Source organism: Malaclemys terrapin, chromosome 1, assembly GCF_027887155.1.
Source record: "Malaclemys terrapin pileata isolate rMalTer1 chromosome 1, rMalTer1.hap1, whole genome shotgun sequence".
NCBI lineage: Eukaryota > Metazoa > Chordata > Testudines > Emydidae > Malaclemys > Malaclemys terrapin.
The window spans coordinates 67,032,082-67,052,835 of NC_071505.1; the positions used below are offsets into that span (position 1 = coordinate 67,032,082).

The 20,754-nt window shown below is 44.3% G+C and overlaps 1 protein-coding gene across 4 annotated transcripts in view; it reads left to right on the top strand.

Annotated features, from left to right (window-relative positions):
* The first annotated feature begins 8,793 nt into the window (after positions 1–8,793).
* TBC1D15 (TBC1 domain family member 15) overlaps positions 8,794–20,754 on the top strand; it is an 82,016-nt gene continuing 70,055 nt past the window's right edge. For 3 of the 4 annotated variants that reach the window (XM_054026593.1, XM_054026602.1, XM_054026611.1), the window contains exon 1: positions 8,829–8,944. In XM_054026593.1, the coding sequence (XP_053882568.1) occupies positions 8,921–8,944 (24 nt within the window). In that variant the 5' untranslated portion in view covers positions 8,829–8,920. Of the gene's footprint in view, positions 8,945–19,502; positions 19,610–20,754 lie in introns of all 4 variants that reach the window. The other variant, XM_054026620.1, reaches the window with a different exon arrangement.

Consider the following 20,754-nt stretch of genomic DNA (forward strand, 5'->3'; position numbering starts at 1 on the left):
TCTATAGTAGCATCATTCAACAGTATGCTGCCAAGATAGAAGAAGCCTGTAACAGCTTTCAGCTGTGTATTGCTGACGGTGACTTTTGGTTTTGTATAGGGTTTCCCTGATGCAGGCTGAAACATGACTTCTGTCTCTTTCAGACTGATTGTCGGCCCATACTGTTTTGCACACACTGAAGATCTGTCGTAATCAAATATATATTTTCTAGAGCAGTGGCTCCCAAACTGGGGTTCACGAAATGTTACAGAGGGTTCTCGGGAAAAAGTTCCCTAATGGCGGACTGAGCTATCCCTAGGGACCCCGGGCAGCACGGGGCCAGCCGCCCGGAGCCCCTGGACTTCCAAGAGCTAAGCAGATCCAAGCAAGCATATCTATCACACGGAGGAGATTTAAACTTCAAGACTCCTTATAAGAAATGGAAAGGGAAGTGGATATTTTTTGCTGTTATTAAAATTAAATAGGAAGCTAGTATTGTTTTTAAAATTATTATGAAAAGCAAGTTTAAGCTTTGTTGTATCGTGCGTTGTTTGCGTGGACTGCTCAAGACCTGAGTGCTTGTGTAGGAGGAACTCTTTGAGTTGGCTTCTTAAATACCTTTATGCTGTTTCACATCTGATACTCCTTGATGAAACATAGGAGCCTTGTCTTATAACAGGCTTATTCGAAATTATACAAGCTATGAAAGTGAGATCTTGGAACAGTGTTGCCGTTTTCATAATGTAATAAAAATACTGTAATGATAAATAATAATAATAAATAGCGTGTAATAAGCATGTCATAAAAACAAATTTTATATTTCCAAGATCACTGCTTTTTATAAATTTATACTCCGGTAAAGGAGAAAATCCCTGGAAATATTCATTTTTAGGAGGAGGTTCGCGAGACTTGTCGTTTTAGTGAAAGGGGTTCACAGGTTGTTAAAGTTTGGGAACCACTGTTCTAGAGTATGTGTCTCCATAGCACAGTCATCGGCATACAACAGCTCATGGACAATTGCTTCAAAGACTGTCATGGAAGATTGCAGCCTGTTCAGGTTGAATAATTTTTCAGAGGGTGGGAAAGGTATTCTGACACGGGCATTCAGGTCTCTTGTAGAGTCATTGTTGCAGAGGAGAGATTTAACAATATTGGACCAGTTACATAGCCCTGCTTAATACCATTAGTGATAGGAAATGGGTCAGACAGAACATCTACACACTTGTCCAAGCATTCCATCATGAAATAGCCTCAAAATGTTGATGAATTTTTCTGGGCAACCAAACTTAATAGTTGCCAAAGTCCAATTCTACTGATGGTGTCAAATGCTTTAGCGAGATCAGTGAAGACAGTGTAAAGGTCCTGTTGCTGTCCTCTGCATTTCTCCTGCAACTGATGAACTACAAATATCATGTCTGCCATTCCTCATGTTGGCCTGAAACAGCACTGCAACTCCGATAGCACATGATTAGTGATGTTGTGTAGCAGACCATCAAAAGTACTCTGGCCAAAATCTTTCCAGTGATGGAGAGTAACCACTATAGCTGCCACAGTAAGACTTTTTACCTTTCTTCTTGGATATGGTGATAATGGTGTTACCTTCGAAGTTTTGTTGTACATCTTTAGAGAAAGAGTCCATGGAGTTGCCTCAGCAAGGTCTCACCTCCATAAGTTAATATTTCTGCAGGAATGCTATCAGATCTGGGGACCCTGCAGTTCTTCATTGGACATGACTTCTGTCAAGGGAAGGAACTGTGTCCACTTTGTCATTACATGTTGGCTGATCCATTATTCTTATTAGTACCTCATCTATGATGTTGGCTGGTGTGTTCAGAAGATCACTGAAATGCTGCTGCCATCTCTGAAGGATTTCTTCTTTATCAGTGATCAATGTTAGGTAGTCTTCACGCTTCAAAGGCACTGTGGGGGACAAATGTGCTTTCCTCACACACCTGCTCTTTTCAATAAGAGATGACATGCAGTAAATAGTAGCCTGGAGCCTTAATCAATATTTAGGACATCTTTCATTTTCTCAAGCTATTTCATGATAACATGTGGGAGTGTGAAAAACTGACACTTCTTCTTGCAAGACTACGTTTTCCCAGATTACTGGGTGGTGCTCAAGCCTGTTTTGTATTGTTAAGAGGAACCCCTAGATATTGAACCCAGCCCTTTTGCTGCCAACTCCACCTGGCAGATGGATTACATGGGGATTACTTCTGCTTGGTCTGATGCCCCCTTCCTTCAGTCGCTCATGCCACAGCCCCTCTTGGTCTCTAGAAGTTACAGTACTTCCTCTTTGTGGCTTATCCCTCCAGCCAAGTCAATATATGGTCTTCCCCTTCTGGGTTAACAAAATTTCACCAGACCTGATGTCTGGGTGCCATTCCAGTCAGTCTTCCCATTCAAGACTGTGCCATTTTCCAGGGGAACCTGCACCCTCCAGCTACTTTGGGTTCCATCCCAGAGTCCGTACAATCAGCGGTCAAGGTCTGCACCTCTCACCCTTGCTCACATTTCCTTGACCTTCTTCCTTTACTGCCATTTGCTGGCTTTCTTCTCTATTACTCAATAAACCCCTTCCTTCAGCATCAGGATCCCAGGCTTTCTGTTCTCCTCCTCAGTTTCCTTTCTCTCCTCTCTAGGCCCAGAGACTGATTGCAGACTTCCACATTACGGCCTGTTCTGCTCTCCCTTCCGGGCTTTACACATGTTTGTTTACTCCTGCCCAGATGAGTTCCATCTTAAATTAGTGCTTGTCAGTCAAGCCTAAGGCCATGTCTACACTACAGAGCTAAGTTGACTTAAGTTATGTTAAAAGTGACAAAGAGTCCTGTGGCACCTTATAGACTAACAGATGTATTGGGGCATAAGCTTTCGTGGGTGAATACCCACTTCGTAAGTTATGTTGATGATCATAAGCCGCTTTAATTACATCGGTTGTGCACATCCACACAATACCACAGTCGGTGCTCTTGCATTGACAGAGAGAGCGTTGCATCATGGGTCGCTATTCCATTGTGCAACTCGTCACCCTCTGCCTCTGGGAGCTCTGGGAACAGATCATGGTGCATCATAAGGGAGTGCTCACCATCCCGTGATGCTGTTCTTTCCATCCCATCATTCCACAGGCTTCCGACTATATTTCACACCATTTTTCAACAGCCCTTGTTAACTGTGTGCCCGCCATTTCTGCCTGAAAACATGGATCTTGAACTGCTCACCAGTCTGGTGATGAGTGTTATGAATGCAACATGGCTGGTCCTACAGCATTTCATGGGCTGCGAATCAGAAAGTGAATTGATGGTGCCTGCCCTGCTGTGTGCCATGGAAAGAAATAATTCAAGATTGTTGCTGGCATTCAAAGAGTAGCTGCCCGGAATACCCCATCGGTACTGGGCTCAGGAATTAAGCACTGAGTGGTGGGATCACATTGTGATGCATGTATGGGATGACAAGCAGTGGCTGCAGAACTTTTGGATGCATAAATCCACCTTCCTGGAACTGTGTGTAGAGCTCACACCAGCACAGTGGTGCAAGGACACCAAAAGGAGAGCTGCCCTCACTGTGGAAAAGCAAGTGGAAATCGCTGGCAACTCCAGACTGCTACTGGTCAGTCGCGAATCAGTTTCGAGTTGGAAAATCCACCCTGGGGACTGCGATGATGCAAGTGCGCAGAGCCATTAATTGCCTCCTGCTACGAAGGACTGCAACTCTCAGTAATGTGCAGGAAATACTTGATGGCTTTGAGGCAATGGGATTCCTTAAGTGTGGTGGGGCAATAGATAGAATATGCATATCCCAACTTCTGCCCCTGCTTTCTTGCCCTGGCAGCTTGGGACTTCAGTGTCCTGCCTGGTTTGAGCCAGACCCGCTAGCCTGCTGCAAACCCAGACCCAGGTCTGAATCACATCCCCTAACAGCAGTAGGCTTAAACTGAAAGCAGCTTAAGAAGTGTTCCTGTCTTTAGCACTCAGATGCCCAACTCCCAATGGGGTCCAAACCCCAAATAAATCCGTTTTACCCTGTATAAAGCTTATACAGGGTAAACTCATAAATTGTTTGCCCTCTATAACACCGATAGAAAGGTATGCATAGCTGCTTGCCCTCCCCCCCACCACATAATACATATTCTGGGTTAATTAATAAATAAAAAGTGATTTGATTAAATAAAGAAAGTAGGATTTAAGTGGTTCCAAGTAGTAACAAACAGAACAAAGTGAATTACCAAGTAAAATAACATAAAACATGCAAGTCTAAGCCTAATACAGTAATAAAACTGAATACAGATAAAATCTCACCCTCAGAGATGTTTCAATAAATTTCTTTCACAGACTGGATGCCTTCCTAGTCTGGGCACAATCCTTTCCCCTGGTACAGCCCTTGTTCCAGCTCAGGTGGTAGCTAGGGGATTTCTCATTCTCTCAGCCCCCTTTGTTCTGTTCCACCCCCTTATATAGCTTTGGCACAAGGCAGGAATCTTTTGTCTCTCTGGGTCCCCCCCGCCTCCCCTTCTAAATGGAAAAGCACCAGGTTAAAGATGAATTCCACTTCAGGTGACATGATCACGTTATTATAAGACTTCATTACCCACTTGCCAGCACACATGTATACAGGAAGACTTACAAGTAAAACAGAGCCATCTACAGACAATTGTCCTGGTTAATGGGAGCCATCAAGATTCCAAACCACCATTAATGGCCCACACTTTGCATAATTACAATAGACTCTCAGAGTTATACACCTCTACCCCGATACAACACGACCCCATATAACACGAATTTGGATATAATGCGGTAAAGCAGTGCTCCGGGGGGGGCGAGGCTGCGCACTCCGGGGGATCAAAGCAAGTTTGATATAACACGGTTTCACCTATAACGCAGTAAGATTTTTTGGCTTCCGAGGACAGCGTTCTACCAGGGTAGAGGTGTATTTCATATTTATAGTTTCAGATATAAGAATAATACATTCATACAAATAGGATGAACACACTCAGTAGATTATAAGCTTTGTAATGATACCTTACAAAAGATCTTTTGCATGAAGCATATTCCAGTTACATTATATTCACACTCATTAGCATATTTTCATAAAATCGTATAGAGTGCAACATCACAGTGTGCATACCAGAGCTCGCTTCCCCTGCTTCAGGCATGCCAGAGCTGGAGTGCTGGGATTTGCTAGTCCCCTCCAGAGTCAAAAACAGATCCTGACTTGCTGCACCACCAGACGACCCTGTCAAGTGTTCCACATCTGCCTCCAACTCCACTTTGTCCTTGGAGCTGACTGTGCTGGTTGCTGCCTCCAGTTCCCCCAAAGTATCCAAGGGGCTCTTGGTGGTTGAGGTGGTGTCACCACCAAGGTTGGCATTCAACTCCATACAGAAGCAGCATGTCTTCGGAGCTGTGTCAGTTTGCCACCCTTGCTATCTAGTACCCCTGCCTCAGCTCCTTGATATTAGCACAGCACTGTTGTGTGTCCCTTTCATGCCCCTTCTGCATCCCACTAGCAATCAGCCCAAAGTTCCTAAGGTTGGAACAAAGCTGCGACTGCACAGCCTCCTCTCCCCAGAGAGCCAGCAGATCCAACAGCTCCAGTGTACTCCAGGTTGGAGCGCGTCTACTGCAGAAAGCTGGCATGGTCAGCTGGGAAGATGCTGAGTGAACTGTCCATGCCAAGCAAACAGGAAGAGGAATTTCAAAAATTCCTGGGCCTTTAAATGAGGGAGGGGCGGATGCCTGTGTACCTGGCTGCAGGGCAAGAGAATCCAAACTGCTGACCAGGGCAGTCATGATGGGCATTGTGGGACACCTCCTGGAGGCCAATTAGGATGACATAAGCAAGCGCAGTGTCTATACTGACACTGCATTGATCTAACTTTGTTACAAAAACCTCTATGCCTCTCAAGGTGGTTTTATTTTGTTGGCGTAGCAGGAGAGTTAAATTGGTGGGAGGAGCATTGTTGTGTGTACACCTCCACTGTTTCGTTGATGGAAGCTGACTTTTGTCGACAAAACTGTGTAGTTTTAGCAGGTTAATTAGTTCCTTCTGAGCCATGTTAACCCCTTCAGGAGTGGTGTGGGGTGAACATCCCATCACATAGAAGAAGTCATATATCTAGGTCTCTTCTCTGTACCTTCTTGAGTATGAACAGCCATTTGTAAGAGTGCTGGTGACAGAATGGTTGAGGGGGCAATCTTGGCCTATACATCTGTTTGTGGTGTCTCCTCTTTGGAGATGGGGCATGAATTACACAGGCAATGAGGGTTGTTCAGGAGTCTTTGAGTGAGTGAGTGAGTGAAGGGACTCATCAATTTTTTTTACTGAATAAGTTAGCCTCGTCAAAGGGTAGGTCCTCAATGGTATTTTGTACCTCCTTGGGGAACCCCCAGGAGTGGAGCCAAGACTCACGCCTCATGACAATTGCTGTAGCTATCCCTCTCAAAATGGCATCAGTAACATTCACTGCAGCCTGAAGAGAAGTTTTAGCTATCAGTCTGCCCTCATCAATGAGGGCTTCGAAATGGGCACTGTCCTCTTGAAGGAGTTTGTCCTTAAAGTCCAAGAATTTGGAGTAGTTGGTGAAATCATACTTTGCTAACAGGACCGGGTAGTTAACAATTCAAAACTGAAGGCTGGTGGAAGAAAAAACCTTCCTCCCTAGGCAGTCAAAGCATTTAGTACCCTTGTCCATGGGTGTTGTCTTGGGATGCTGTAGCCTAGCCTCTTAGTGTCTGCTAACACTACCAGGGAGTTGGGTGCTGGGGTGTAAACTGGAACTCCGCTCCCTTGGTTGGTACAAAATAATGCTTCTCAGCCCTTTTGGGGGTGGGGGTACAGGAAGCAGGAATAGGCCAGACTACTCTGGCTGGTTCCATAATAGCCTCGTTCACTGGAAGGGCCATCCACCTAGGACCAGATGGCTGCAGAATGTCTAGGAGCCTATGCTGAATATCCTGGACTTTTTTGAGTTGGATCTAGAGCTCAGCCACCTCCCTCTGCAGGAGTTCTTGATACTGCCTGTGGTCATCAGGAGGGGATGATGATTATGGAGGGACAATCACCTCATCTGGTGAGGAGGATACTCCCACTGGAACTGTTGTCCCCAGTGGATCTGACTTGATTTCTTTTCTCTTGTACTCTAACAAAGCTGGTTGATTTTGGCTAGGAGATGGTAGGTGAGATTCATACATGGGTCCAGGGTCTAGCATAGAGATTCCAGGGACCCCAATAATGCCAGTATGAAGGGTTGACTGGTTGGGTGGACCCTATGACATTAGGTACCATCAGTCCCCATGGATAGGCATGCCTGGGTGAAGGATGGATCCCAGACCTTTGAGAGTTTTTGTCCGGGCTAGCATCCCTGTGCGGAGATGATGTTTTGTCTGAAGCCTCTGACTTGGCCAATGAGAAGGTACGTTCCAGTTCAACCGGCAGAGCCATTAGTACTGGTGAACAAATACTCTGGCTGGATGGGTAGGGGGGCATTCCTATCTTTTCACATTGGCTTCTTTCTCCAGTGTTGTAATGTCCCTAAATAGGGTCATACTTGACAGGAGAGAAAACTGTGGATAAGATAGGGTAAAGTCCATTCTAGAGTGCAGGGTTTTCTAGTGGTCAGGACAGATGGATCCAGCACATCCCAAGTTGTAGTGAATAGCGGTTCCTTGTGGGGCAGTGCCAGAGCAGTCTTGTCTGGAACTCCTAGATGGTGGTAGGTGCTGATCCTTGAGCTTATGGATTAGAACAGAAGTTGGTCCTGACAGATCCTTATTCCTTTGTGCCATACCTTCATGTTCAGGAGATTTGAGTGGACCTAAGTCCTTAGGACCTGCATGTTAGGACTTAACTGACTTGGATGGAGTCAGGAAGAAATCTGTTACTCTAGGTGCAGATTTGGAAGGATATCTGTCCTTGTGTTTGCAAGAGTGCCTCTTACTCTTGTGAGAGAAGCCCTAAGTAACAGTTGTTTAGACTTAGCTGCTTTGGCCTTGGCTCCTGAGCTTGTGCTTGGAGGGGCACTGCCACCTGACTGAGGCTGTTGTCTGGAGGGCACCTCTCTAGCCCAGGTCCAACTGAGCTCTTATGGCCTTCTCCACGAGATGCTTCTTTAGTCAGAGCCATCGTCCCTCATGGGTTCAGGGAGGGAAGGACTGACAAATGCTGTACCTGATAGAGATGTGACCCTCCCCAAGGCAATAAAGGCAACACTGGAGCTCATCACCTGTGAAGAAAGAATGAAGGCAGGAAATTCAGTTCTTAAACCCTGGCTCTGGGCATGATCTTTGCAGAGAAAGGCTCTCTGGGGGTGGGAGAACTAAATTACACTAACTAGACTAAACCTCATTACTACTACTAATAAAAGAAACGATTTAGAATATATAGGTCCTGAAGAATAAACACAGAGATCGCTTCAGACACAGAGGATTCCCACTCAGGCCATGCAGCACTAGAAAGGAACCGGAACAGCATCACTCTGCACGGCCCCCATAGCCCAGAGGGGGTAAAACCCTGGTATGTGAGGTAGGGAGGCAGAGACACGCTAATGCGGGGTTAGTGGTGGTGTGTACGAGAAAGGCAATGCCCCCGCCCCCCCATGTGGGATTGGGTAGGGGGAGTTCTTCACCCGCGGGTACATCTCCAGCGGCGGCGGCCCCGTCCGCGTCCCCACCCGCACGCGGCTTAGCGGTGCGCCGGTAGCGGCTAAGAGAGAGGCTCCGGCGGGGCGAGCGCCAGGTCAGGACAACCTCTCCCTCCGGAACGCAACCCCGCCCCTCGTTCGCCATATTCGTGTTTCTCCGCCGCCACGAGGCGAGCTGTCAGGAGCGCATGCGCCGGCCTTTTGGCCCTGGGGCTCGCGAGAGGCGGGGGCCTGAGGTTGTTGTGGAGCTGTTGGAAGCACGTGAAGCGCGCAACGTCATCATAAACACTAGTAGGGAAAATGGCGGCTCCTGCGAGCAGCAAGGTAACGGGGGAAGGGGACGCCGGCTGCCCGCCGGCTGGAGCGCGGGGCGCGGCCTGTGCTGATGGCAGCGCCCGGCCCGGCCCTGGTACTGCCGCGTGTCTGTTTGTCTGCTCTAAGCTGGGGGTGGGGGAGCGAGGCCCGGCCCCGTATTGCTCCTTAGCCCTGGCGGGGCGGGGGGCAGGGGAGATCCCTTCTGCTGCTGCGGGGGTGTGTGTGTGTCTCCCCAGGCCGTGGCGCCCAGTGGGTGGGGAGATGGTCCCTATAGAGCGGGGAGAGGCCGGGCACCCTGCGCTGGTTCTCGGGGGACTCCTTAGTGGGGGAAGGGAGGTGCTTGGTGACAGACAGCGACCGTCTTCGCCCCTCCCGAGGAGCTGGTGACATCGGGTGCCTGGCCCCGCCAAGCGGGGTCTGTCTTGCCCGGGCCCACCAGCCTGTCGTGCTGCAGCCCCAGAGTTTCCCCAGTGCTGGGGGCGGCGGGTTGTTGTTCGGCCCTTCGTTTGGCGGAGGCAGCTCAGCTCCACTCACTCTGCGGTGTGCGTTTCCGTGGAGAACACCAGGCTGCTGGTCAGTTGGTGGCTGTTTAAAATCGTAGCGCTTTTGTGAAGAAGTGGAGTTGTCCCATTGTCCTTGGCCATGGTGTCCTGGTGTTTAGTAGCCACCCACTTTGCCAGGATGGGTTGGGTTTTAGCGGAGTGACTGTGTCTACCTTTTGATACTTTGGGATGTTGGTCTGTAAATAGAAGGTATTTTAACATAAATCTAATAATTGTGTTAACATAAATATCTGTGTTCATTGAGCCTTTGATTCATGGTCGAGCCGTGCCTGGGACTATTTTTTTTAGTCCACAATTCCAACTTTCACCTGCTCCTGCATTGTTTCATGCATTTTTATCCCACTTCCACCTGCAAATACTTTAGATCCTGCAAATCCTGCAAGAGAGACAGATACTCCGATGCTACTAAAAAACAAACAAACCCATGGTCAATTAAATTTAAATTAATGGAGATATTCCATCTCCTAGAACTGGAAGGGACCTTGAAAGGTCATCAAGTCTAGCCCCCTGCCTTCACTAGCAGGACCAAGTACTGATTTTGCCCCAGATCCCTAAGTGGCCCCCTCAAGGATTGAACTCACGACCCTGGGTTTAGCAGGCCAATGCTCAAACCACTGAGCTATCCCTCCCCCCTACTCCTTATACTAGATAACCTTCCCTCTGCTATAGGGCAGGTCCCAGGCAGGTTCCACTAGAGTTACGTTCTTCCTTCACCACTTAATATATACATAATTAGAATTCAGACACAATTTTAATGTGCTAAACTGATGAGAGATTTAGCGTTTTCCAGCAAATTACTATAGTATGTCTTTGTGTTTTTTTTTTTTTTGCTCACCTGATTATACCCACAACAAAGTACCTTTTACCTGCTATTGCTATTATGGCAGCGGGTCCTGTGGGACCCACAGGATCCAAGTCCCATTGCAGGGCTCTAATTCCTTGGTGGTCTTTGAGTGTAGAAATTCTGGAATTTAACTCTAATGTGAACCTTGGTTTGTATTCATTTGAGAGGATTAAAAAAAATTGGATCCAAGTTGTCCTTCAACAAGTTTTTTATTGTCGAACAAAAAATTCTGCTTATCACAATTCTTGGTGTTTAGAATGCTTTTTGAAAAACAAGTTACATTCGTATGTTCCACCCTTGAGAACCAGCTAGTGGGGTGTGTACCTGAAAATCCTGGGTATGTTGGCTCACTGGTGCATGTCACCAAAGTCTGAAAATAAAGAATGGTGTCCTACTTCAGTCTCCTTGTAAATGTCAAAACATGGCAGTTTCAATGGTATTGCTCTTAACACAAGAGAACCCATATAATTTCGAAGTGTACTCTTCTCAGAGGGCATTGGGTAGTGCATCTAGCTGAGTGGAATTAGAGGAAGAATTTAGCAAAGAGAGCTAGGTAATAGACTGCAAGGAAACTAATGTGGGAGACCATTTTTCATTGTTTGTTGCAAGTTGGCTGAGGTGAACAGTCAGTTCACCCAGAATTGTTAAACTATCAGTTTAAAAATATGTTGCAAACAAGTTTCTTTAATGCTAGAAACTTTAGACTTGAATTTTTTAAAAAGCCTGATTACTTGTTACTGAGTTTTGTTTACTACTTTGCATTTTTCATAAGTTGAACAAAAATCAAATAAGTCATTTTTGTTTTTAATCAGTATAACTTTCAGATTCCTAGTGCTGCAATGTTTGTTTCAAAGGCTGCAGGTAATATTTGCTTTGAAGGAGCTATATTCGTTGAAAAATGTATTGGGTTGTTTTTACAAACATTAAATGTTGGGTGAAATTTTAAATTGTGTCCATTTCAGGCCAGCAATTTATTGGATGATCAACATTAGAGTCACTCTTCATTACTAGGTGTCTGTGCCTGTTCCCTTGAAATCCCCATTACTCTTCTTTCCTTAATCAGGGACTTGATACTTTATTCTGAAAACTTCAGCAATGAGAAGTTGAAATGGAAATTGGAACAGTGTTAGTGTAGGCTTCTGTAATGATGAGAAAAGTAGACACTGGTGTTATACAACACACAAGTGTTTCCTTTTTATAACCCGAAGCCATAATAGACTAAAACCTACTTGTGGATCTCATAAGTAATCTTAAAAGGACAGTCTGTAGGCTTAACTACTATTTTTTTTTTACTAACTTTTCATTTATTTTGAATACTGAAGGGAACTTTGTTTTGCAAGGCTAGATAAAATGCATACATTCTTTGCATAACTCATTTTTCACATTCTAGCTCATAAATGTCATGGATACAAGCTAAAACATGCCGAGTGTTGATCTTTCCAAGTAAATACAAACTCTCAAGTTGACATGTGGGCTTGGAGAAAACTCTCTCCCCCCCTGCCAAGGACTTATCTACATTGTGGTAAAGGTCCATGGATGTAAGTCATGGTTTACGCTAGTTCAAAGCATCTGCCCTCAGGGTTTGCACCAGGCCGTTACATCAGTATAACCATGTGTGATTGGGATCTCAGGGGGGCCAGGCTAAGATTGCTCAATTAGGGCAAATCGCAAAGATTGGGGCAGATAACCACCAGTTTTGGGGAGTATTTGAATATTTGCAACAAAACAGCTTCTACAATCATAGGCGCTGACTTTCTCCCTACCCGTGGGGTGCTCAGCATGTAGGAAGTGCTGGGAAGGAGGGGGAGGAGTTGATCAGTGGGGCCACCAGCGGGTGGGAGGCACTGGGGTGAGAGGGGAGCTTGGCTGCCGGTGGGTGCTAAGCACCTGCTAATTTTTTTCTGTGAGTGCTTCAGCCCTGGAGCACCCGCCTATGTCTACAATACCTTACTGGTTACCCTGAAGCCAGAAATACAGTTCCTTGTAAAGTAGCCCAGTTTTGAGCTCCCACCCGGACAGTCAAGTCAAATATGATGAAGATTACTGAAAATCTTGTTCATATAAAAAGTTCTACCAATCCCAAAGGATTGGACACATTACCCACCAGGTTAATGAATATCTCAGATCTTACCCCAATACATGCTTACAGCCAATTCTTAATAACTAAACTAAAATTCCATTAATTCTCCCCCTTTGCTTCCTGAGTTACCCAAGATCAGTGGTTCTCAACCCATGGCCCGCATGTGGCCCAATTAGCACACAGCTGCGGCCCAGCTCAGCTGTGTGCTAAAGGCCGTGGGTATGCCCGGGGTCTCAGGTTCCCAGCTGCCTGGGGGTACAGGTTCAGGCTGCCCTGTCACCTAGCGCGGCAGGGTCAGGCTCCCGCCGGTCCTGTGGGGTCGGGGGTCCGAAGCTACCATCTGGCCCTAGAGGGTCGGGGGCCTGCGGTCTGAGGCAGCCGGCCGGCCCCGTGAGCTCCAGGGGCCTGAGCAGCTGCATGGCGAGGGACTGGGGTGGGCAGCCAGCCTGCCCCACATGGCAAGGAGCCCGGGGTCCGGAGCAGCCATCCCATCCCGTGAGCTCCAGGGTCCGGGACAGCTGCCCGGCGGGGGTCCCTGGGCGGGCAGCTGGCTGGCCCCGTGAGCTCCAAGAGCCTGGGCAGCCGCGTCGCGGGGGTCCTGGTGCACTGGCCCCGCATGGTGGGGGTCCAGGGTCAGGGTCTGGGCTGTCACTGCCCTGCCACCCAGTCCCTACAGCCCAGGTAACACATTGTAGGCCGCATATGCGGCCCACAATATGTAATAACTTGAGAACCACTGTCCTAGATCCTAATTCTTTCACTTTTTTACTTTAATTTTTATCTCTGTCCTATTGCAGTCCCTTCTTGAGGGCCTCAGTCACTCACTTTTTCCTCACTGTGTATTCAACTTTTGCAACATGTCCAAGTCAGGTTTACTTTCTGGGTCCTATTTGTAATGGTCCTGCCTTTTGACTATACATTGCTTCTGATCTATATGCAAAATGTTTCTTGATGCTCATTGGAGTTTTGCTGACAGTTGAGGACAGTACGTGATCCTTGTTTTTCTGCTCTTCTCCCCCTTTCTACTTGGCTGTGTGTTGTTACCAGTGGTAAGGGCAACATCTTAGCTGTACTTATTCTTTTGTAGCTCTGTTTTCTGCTTCAAATGTTGCCTCTTTTATATAAGTCATGTTCCTGAGATGTTACTTGGCAAAATCCTAGCTGTCATAGTTTGTTCCTGCACTCTTTGGTTGTGTTCTTTGCTGTTGCCACACCTCCCATAATACCTTTGAACAGCCTTATTTTTCTCTTTTTATAATGATTATTCTGTTCTCTATATGGCCAATTTGTAGTATTAACTTAATTTGTTTTCATTGAATTATGGTTCATGATTCAGATTCTTTTTCAAATAGTGACCGTCTACATTAAAACACTTGTGAGCTTCAGTTCTCTGCCCTTGATTGCAGTCAGCATGTTTTTCTGTGCCTGCAAGTAACTACAGCTAGTGTTTTCTGGGAGTGAGGACCACCTTCCCTGATGCTTTTAATTATATGTCTCAGCATGGGTACCCTTTACCTCTTTCTGCTGCTTACCAGAAGCCAGTTTGTTGTCTTTGTCTTTGGGAATGGTCTCCAAGGCCATGTCTACACTACTGGCTAAATCAACACTGCTGCGATATATTCAGCGATGTCAATTTAGTGCAGGGGTTTTCAAACTGGGGGTTGGGACCCCATTACATGGAGGGGGGTCACGAGCTGTCAACCTCCACCCCAAACCCCACTTTGCTTCCAGCATTTATAATGGTGTTATAAATTAAAAACACTTTTTAATATATTTAAGGGGGGTCACACTCAGAGGCTTGCTATGTGAAAGGAGTCACCAATAAAAAAGTTTGAGAGTCACTGATTTAGTTGGTCTGGTGAAGACATGCTAAGTCAATGGGAGAGCGTTTCCCGTTGACATAGCGTGGTGTGGACACCACTGTAAGTCATCCTAAGTTACGTCGACTTCCGTTATGTAACTGAACTAGTGTATCTTAGATTGACTTACAGCGTTAGTGTAGACCAGCCCCAAGGGTTTTTCCTTATAAAAGAAAGCAAGGTTTGTTAGAAAATAAAGTAAAAATAAAAAATGGTGGCATAAAACCTTATTTTAAAGTCTGAAAAGCAACCTCACTAGATAGGATACTTTATAACTAGTCTGTTAATGGACAGATACAGTTTTTACATTCTTGGAGTTTATGTATTTTCAGTATCTTGGCTGTTAGATCTTTCCCTCCAAGCTCATTGGTACACTTGTCCTCGAGGAGATTATTTTCTCTTGTGTGCTTCTTTACATGGTGCGAACATTCTGTTACCCAGTATAGGGGGAAATATTCTGTGTTTTAGCATAGCCCTCTAATTAAATATATTGGTCATTAAGACCAATATACTTTTTCCATTATGTGAGTTTATTCAATATTTGATTTCAGCCATCTCTAGTTATTTGATATATGCTGCTTCAAAGGAATCTCTGTAACCTTCGTGGAATCAGACACCTTTCTGTATATCCCCTAAATCTAAGGCATCGCTTAACAGAAGGATTCATATAGGCCTTCTCTACACTTAAAATGCTGCAGCAGCACAGCTGCGCCACTGTAGCACTGCACTGAAGATGCTACCTACATCAGTTGGAGGACTTTACCTACCGGAGAGGCAGTAGCTATGTCAATGGGAGAAGCCCTCCCGTTGATATAGTGCTGTCTAACCTAAGAATTAGGTTGGCATAACTGCGTCGCTCAGGGGTGTAGATTTTCCACACCCATGACTGATGTAGTTATACGGAGATAAGTTGCTAGTGTAGCCCAAGCCTCATAGTGTGCTGTGAGCAGAGACCTGTGCCTGCCTGGGATTCTTCTGAATGTTAGACCTTGTTTAAATTAGAATGTTTTACCAGTGTAGCTATGTCTGTTAAGAGTGTGATGATTTTTTTTTCCCCTCTTTCACATTTCTAGCTGACATAGCTATGCCAGCAAAAGCTATGCAGGCAAAAAGTCTTTTTGTTGGTATAGTATATTCCATTCAGGGAGCTGGTTTAAGCTATATCATATATCTGTACTGGTAAACCCTTTTAAGTATAGACAAGGCCTCAGTTATGGTTTCACTGTGCTGAAGAGATAAAGTATAATTCTCCTTTCTATATATTCTTAATTGCATTTTATATCAATTATGTGAACTTCTCTTGCATAAATGCCCACAGTAAAAGTTGCTTATTACTACCTGAGGCTCTTATTCTGTCTGTGCTTAAGAGACTTGTATCTTAGTTTAAATACCACTGTTACTGTATAATTAAGTAGCTGTAACACTTATTCTAATAGCTCAAGACATTTTCAATGAACCTGTGGCAGGACTTGAAAAATTTGCTTATTACCATCAAGTAGGAAATCTTTCCTGTGTGTGTGGTTCCCGTTGTTTCCAATGCTGGCAAACCTGTCAGTATTTGGTGGATTTTTACTTAAAGCCCCAACTCCTGGAATGAAATGAGAATTCTACTTTTAAAAAAAAGCAGATTTTTCTAGTCTTCATCATTGTCATGAAAGAGCTCGAAGATGTGAGCCTTAAATGCTCCAAAAGAAGAATGCACCTAAAGACTCAATTTATTTATTTTTTTAAAAGCTTCTGAACTCTAAGCCATCTCATGATCTTTTAGGGGCCCGATTCATGTTTTTTGAATGCTTATGGTTGGTTGGCAGTGCCAGAATCCAAAACCCTCAATTTCTGCAGAATTTAAGCTTTAATTTAAAAATGCTGTTTGAAAGATAAGCTTCCAAATATGAGCTGTTGCACTGCTTTTATCTTGATTCTTCAGCCTCAGTTCTTCCTGAGCCCACAACTTCTAGGAAAAACTTTGCAATAGTGAGATTTTGATGACTACTAGCACTTCTTCATCATTTACTAGGTTATTGTACCATGGAATACCTAGCCAGGATTGATTGTGTGACCTTTATATCCATTATAGTTGATAAAACAGGAGTACCTTGTCTCTACTCCTTTCCAGACTTGTATTATCCATGTGTGACTGCTTATTGAGTTGTGTTTTTTTGTTTGTTTGTTTATTTAAGTCAGATATGGACATTCTTTTGCATGGTTTGGTTTGGCATCACAAAAGCTGTAATTAGAACTGAACAGATTTGTGTGATAGACCCATGGTTAAAGTTGCAACTATTCCAGCTAGTTGAAATATAAAATAAGTAACTGTTTTGTTAGTACTTAAACATTCCTATGGCCTGGTCTACACTACACAGTTATGTCTATGTAAGGCAGCTTACATTGACCTAATTATGTCACTATCTACACTATAGCCTTGTCCTGCCAATGTAATTGCTGTACTACATGGACATAATAACTCCACCTCCATGAGAGGCGCAGGGATTATGTAAGTGTACAGGCAAATCGCATCTTAGGCGCACTTAACATGCGCGAATTCAGCTTTGCGCGGTCGGCAAAAACGGGGAGAAAAGGAAAAACAACAATATTAAAAACTACATCTGTAGTGCGGGCAATTCTGCCAGCCATTGAACTCAATGAGTGTTTCACTATACGCGGTTTTTGCTTTGCGCGCTAACCGCGGAACGGAACCCCTGAGTAAGATGAGACTTGCCTGTAGTTAGCGTGATGCAGTGTCTGTGCACTGCATTACTTATATCAGCTGTTAGCTTTCTCCAGGAGAGCCATGAAATTGACAAGAAAGCCGGGTAGCTAAAGCCCAGCTCCCCCCGCTCGCCTTTAGAGCTGGGGTGAGAATGGACTCTGCTCCCAGCAGGGAGCTGGGGTGAGAATGGACCTCACTCCCTCTGACTTTCTCTCCCTGTGCTCCCAGCTGGGAACATTGGCTGTCTCCTCATTTTCACAGCTCCATGTTGGAGCTGTGAAATTGAAAAGGCTGCCTAGCTCATGGTTGGGAGCAGGTAGGAGCTGAGGTGGACGAGAACACCGAGCAGCTGGACTCTGCTCCCCAGGGGTGGGAAGCCCAGGTGAACTGGGAGGTGAGAAGCCCCGCCAGAAGCCCAGTAGCCTGTGGGGCAGCCACACTGCCTCTCAGGTCGGTGGAAGCGCTCCTGGTCAGGACGCGCACCACCGACCCAAGGAGGGTACTATGGACATGCACCACCACAGTAATTACTGTGGTGGCTGCAAGTTGACCTAATACAGGCCGATTTAAGTTTTTAGTGTACACATATCCTAAGTATTTTCAGAATATAGGTACATTTTCAGAGCATAGACAGTTACCATTCACAGTGTTTTGCTAAACTAACTTATGATGTGTGCATGTTATTCCAAACTGTAAACTTCAGAATCTTTAAAAGCCTGCACTTTTATCATGATCCGTATAACTACCTTTCTGTCTCCTCCTTTCCCATAATTAAAAAAATAAATAAAATTGCCATAGTGGTATGTTTTTTGTGATAAGCCTCATGGTTCAGACATAAAAGGAAGGAAAGCTGGTGCTTACATGGTGGCTTCTTTTCTTAGCATACTCATATTCACAATTTGACCCATCCAAGGAATTAAAGGAGAAGAGCACCAGATATGGAAAAAACGTTGACAGTTAGTGGATAGTTTCCATTCTTGGAATATTAATGAGGGAAACATTTTCCTCTCTGGCCTGTTGTGCTTGGAACTAGTTATATAACTTAGCCTTATTACAATCAATTGTTCTGCTTCTGTTTCAGTACAATGTAGCATAACTTTTAAAGTTACTAATCATCATATGCTGATCTATAGTCAAAGAATAAATTCATATTTTTCTTAGGCCTTTTCAACGGTCTTAATTTACTGTTCAGAAAGTGACCTGTGTGTTCCAGCATCTTAGTTGGATAGCAACCGTATTACATTAATGTATGTGACTTTCACACCAACATATTAACATTCTGATAATTTGCAATAGTTAAGATAACCACTGATGACCTTCTTTTTATTTTTTCTTGGAAACTATGAAATGGTCTAAAATTAGATAATCTGGTAAAGATTCTGACCCAGTCCAATGAACAATTTGTACTTCCAGCAACTGAAGGAAAAATCTCCGAGGACTAGGAAAGTGTTTGTGAGGGTAAGGAGACCATACTTATGTATGGCAACAGCCTATCTACATGCACCACATTTTGTACTTTTGCTATGTAAGGGAGTTTAGATTTGGCTAAGGCTTAGGACTACTCAGAAGTTTTTGGGGGCCCAGGACAAAATAGAGAAGAAAGCGTTTGAAGAATGCTGTTGAAAACTTTAAAATGATTTATTATCATCAAAGGCAAATCACGTCACATTTATCTTTTTTTTTTTATAACACACTATTATAATTTATACTCTTTGCAAGATTGTCCTCTGTTGACAGCATCACTAAGGCTGATATGTGGTCTCAGCCTATGATTAAGGATACAATTTAGTCACGGAGGTCATGGCTTCTGTGACTTTAAGGAAACTCTGTGACTTCTTTGGCATCAGCCCCCCCAGCAGAGGCAGGGGCCAGAACTTGGGCTGTCAGTCCCTCTCCACTCCTGCGGGGTTTGTGCTTCAGCCCTTTCCCCTTCCTGCCCGTTATTTTTAGTAAAAGTCAGGGACAGGTCATGGGCATCTATGAAATTTTGTTTATTGCCTGGGACCTGTCCCTGATTTTTACTAAAAATAACAATGACGAAATCTTAACCTTATCCATGGTAGGTTGGGAGCAGTTTTTTTTTAATCAGGGATAACTTGCTAAAGGAGCATTTCCTTTTGGAAACTGAAATAGGTATCAAGATCAAAGTCATTAGATCAAAGCCCTGGTCTGCAGGAAAACATTCTGTAGTCCTTGTTCGTAAATCTCATATAACAGCTTAATTGAAGTAACTTTTCCAAACTCTGTGTGTGTCAGTTTGTTTAAAAGGTGAATTTCTTCAACAAAATCCTCTATCAAATCTCTTGGGTAACATTTTAATTGTTCTTGAGCTCATATTAGCATTAGCATTGTTTGTAGTCAGGTTCCAAATAAATGAAACAATGCTTTTGATTTTGTTTAGCTGTTTCAGATTTTCTTGTGATTTCCCTGATAAGAATGTCGATAGCAGCATAAAGTCAACCTTGAACTTGGTTTTCTTGGTAATATGTGGTGATCCTGTCTTTGTTGTAGAATGTCTTCCTCTTTCTGCCCCTGTTCTTCTGACCCAGCTGCTACAAGTTTGGACTCATCAAGAATCAGAGGCTAAGATTCTTGAAGGTGCTGCGTTTCACTTGCAGGTGATTTCATTAGTCTTGATTCTTCACCAAATGTAAGCTCTGAGTCTTGACGTAAACATCTTACATTGTGGATGGCTTGAAGGGTTTTAAGCCAGTAAAATGAATTTGAAACATTTTAACCAGATAAATATTCTACTTTATTGTATAAGTCTGCAGACAAATCAACTTCGTTCTTTGGATTCACCAAAACTTGTAGAATTTTACTCGATTGCTTTGATAGTGGTTTCACTGCTTCAGTTCTTGAATACCACTTAGTGTGCAACAAAATGTTTGCAGCTTTCTGTAGAACTTTTAATCAGGCAGGGCTGGAATTGAATAAGTTGCGGAGTTTGAGTGTTTCCAAACAAACTCTTTATGTCCACACTTAGGTCTGCTGCATGCACACCACAAAGACTCAGACTGTGTGCACTATGTGGTGAGTAGTTTACCTGAAGATTCTTCTGTAAATTCCTCCTTCAGAAATTCCAGCCATGTTTGACCCATTGTCCTGTCCTTGACCTCTACAATTTTGAAGGCTGATACCACTCTTTTCAAGTATTCTGTATACTGGCTCTGCAATGTCCTTTTTTTCTCCCCGGGGAGTCCTCAGACATCAAAAAGCACTCTTTAATTTCCCATACATTATCTTGAGTTTGAACGTATCACAAAACAAAAAATAATTTGCTCTCTATAGGAAGCATCTGGTTTTCTGTCAACAGTCATATCATAGTAGAATGCTTTCTGTACATTTTGGATAAGCGTTTAGGACTTGTTTAGACAGGTTTTAGCTGTCTTCTGTGAACTCCATTCTGATACCTCAAGCAACTGTAAAGTACAAAAGAAAAGGCTGTTCTCGTGGTCCCCAGTTTTGCAGTTAGATCTGCAAAATGAAACCATCTAAAACCAATATGACATCTGAGATGCATTTCAAAATTTCGTTCCATTTTATGGTTTCTTCCTCAGCTTGTTTTTGAAGAACACCATTAATTCCAGTGTGGTTCTTCAAACTTTTTTCCAGTCAAAGTAGAGTGAAAAATGGACAGAATTTTGCTCGTGGCTTTCAACCCGATCATAGTTACTTTTGAGTTCATCAGACATGCCAAGAACTGATACTTTTGTTTCAGCTGTTTATTGCATCCATCAAAAGACAACAAGGAAAGCGGAAC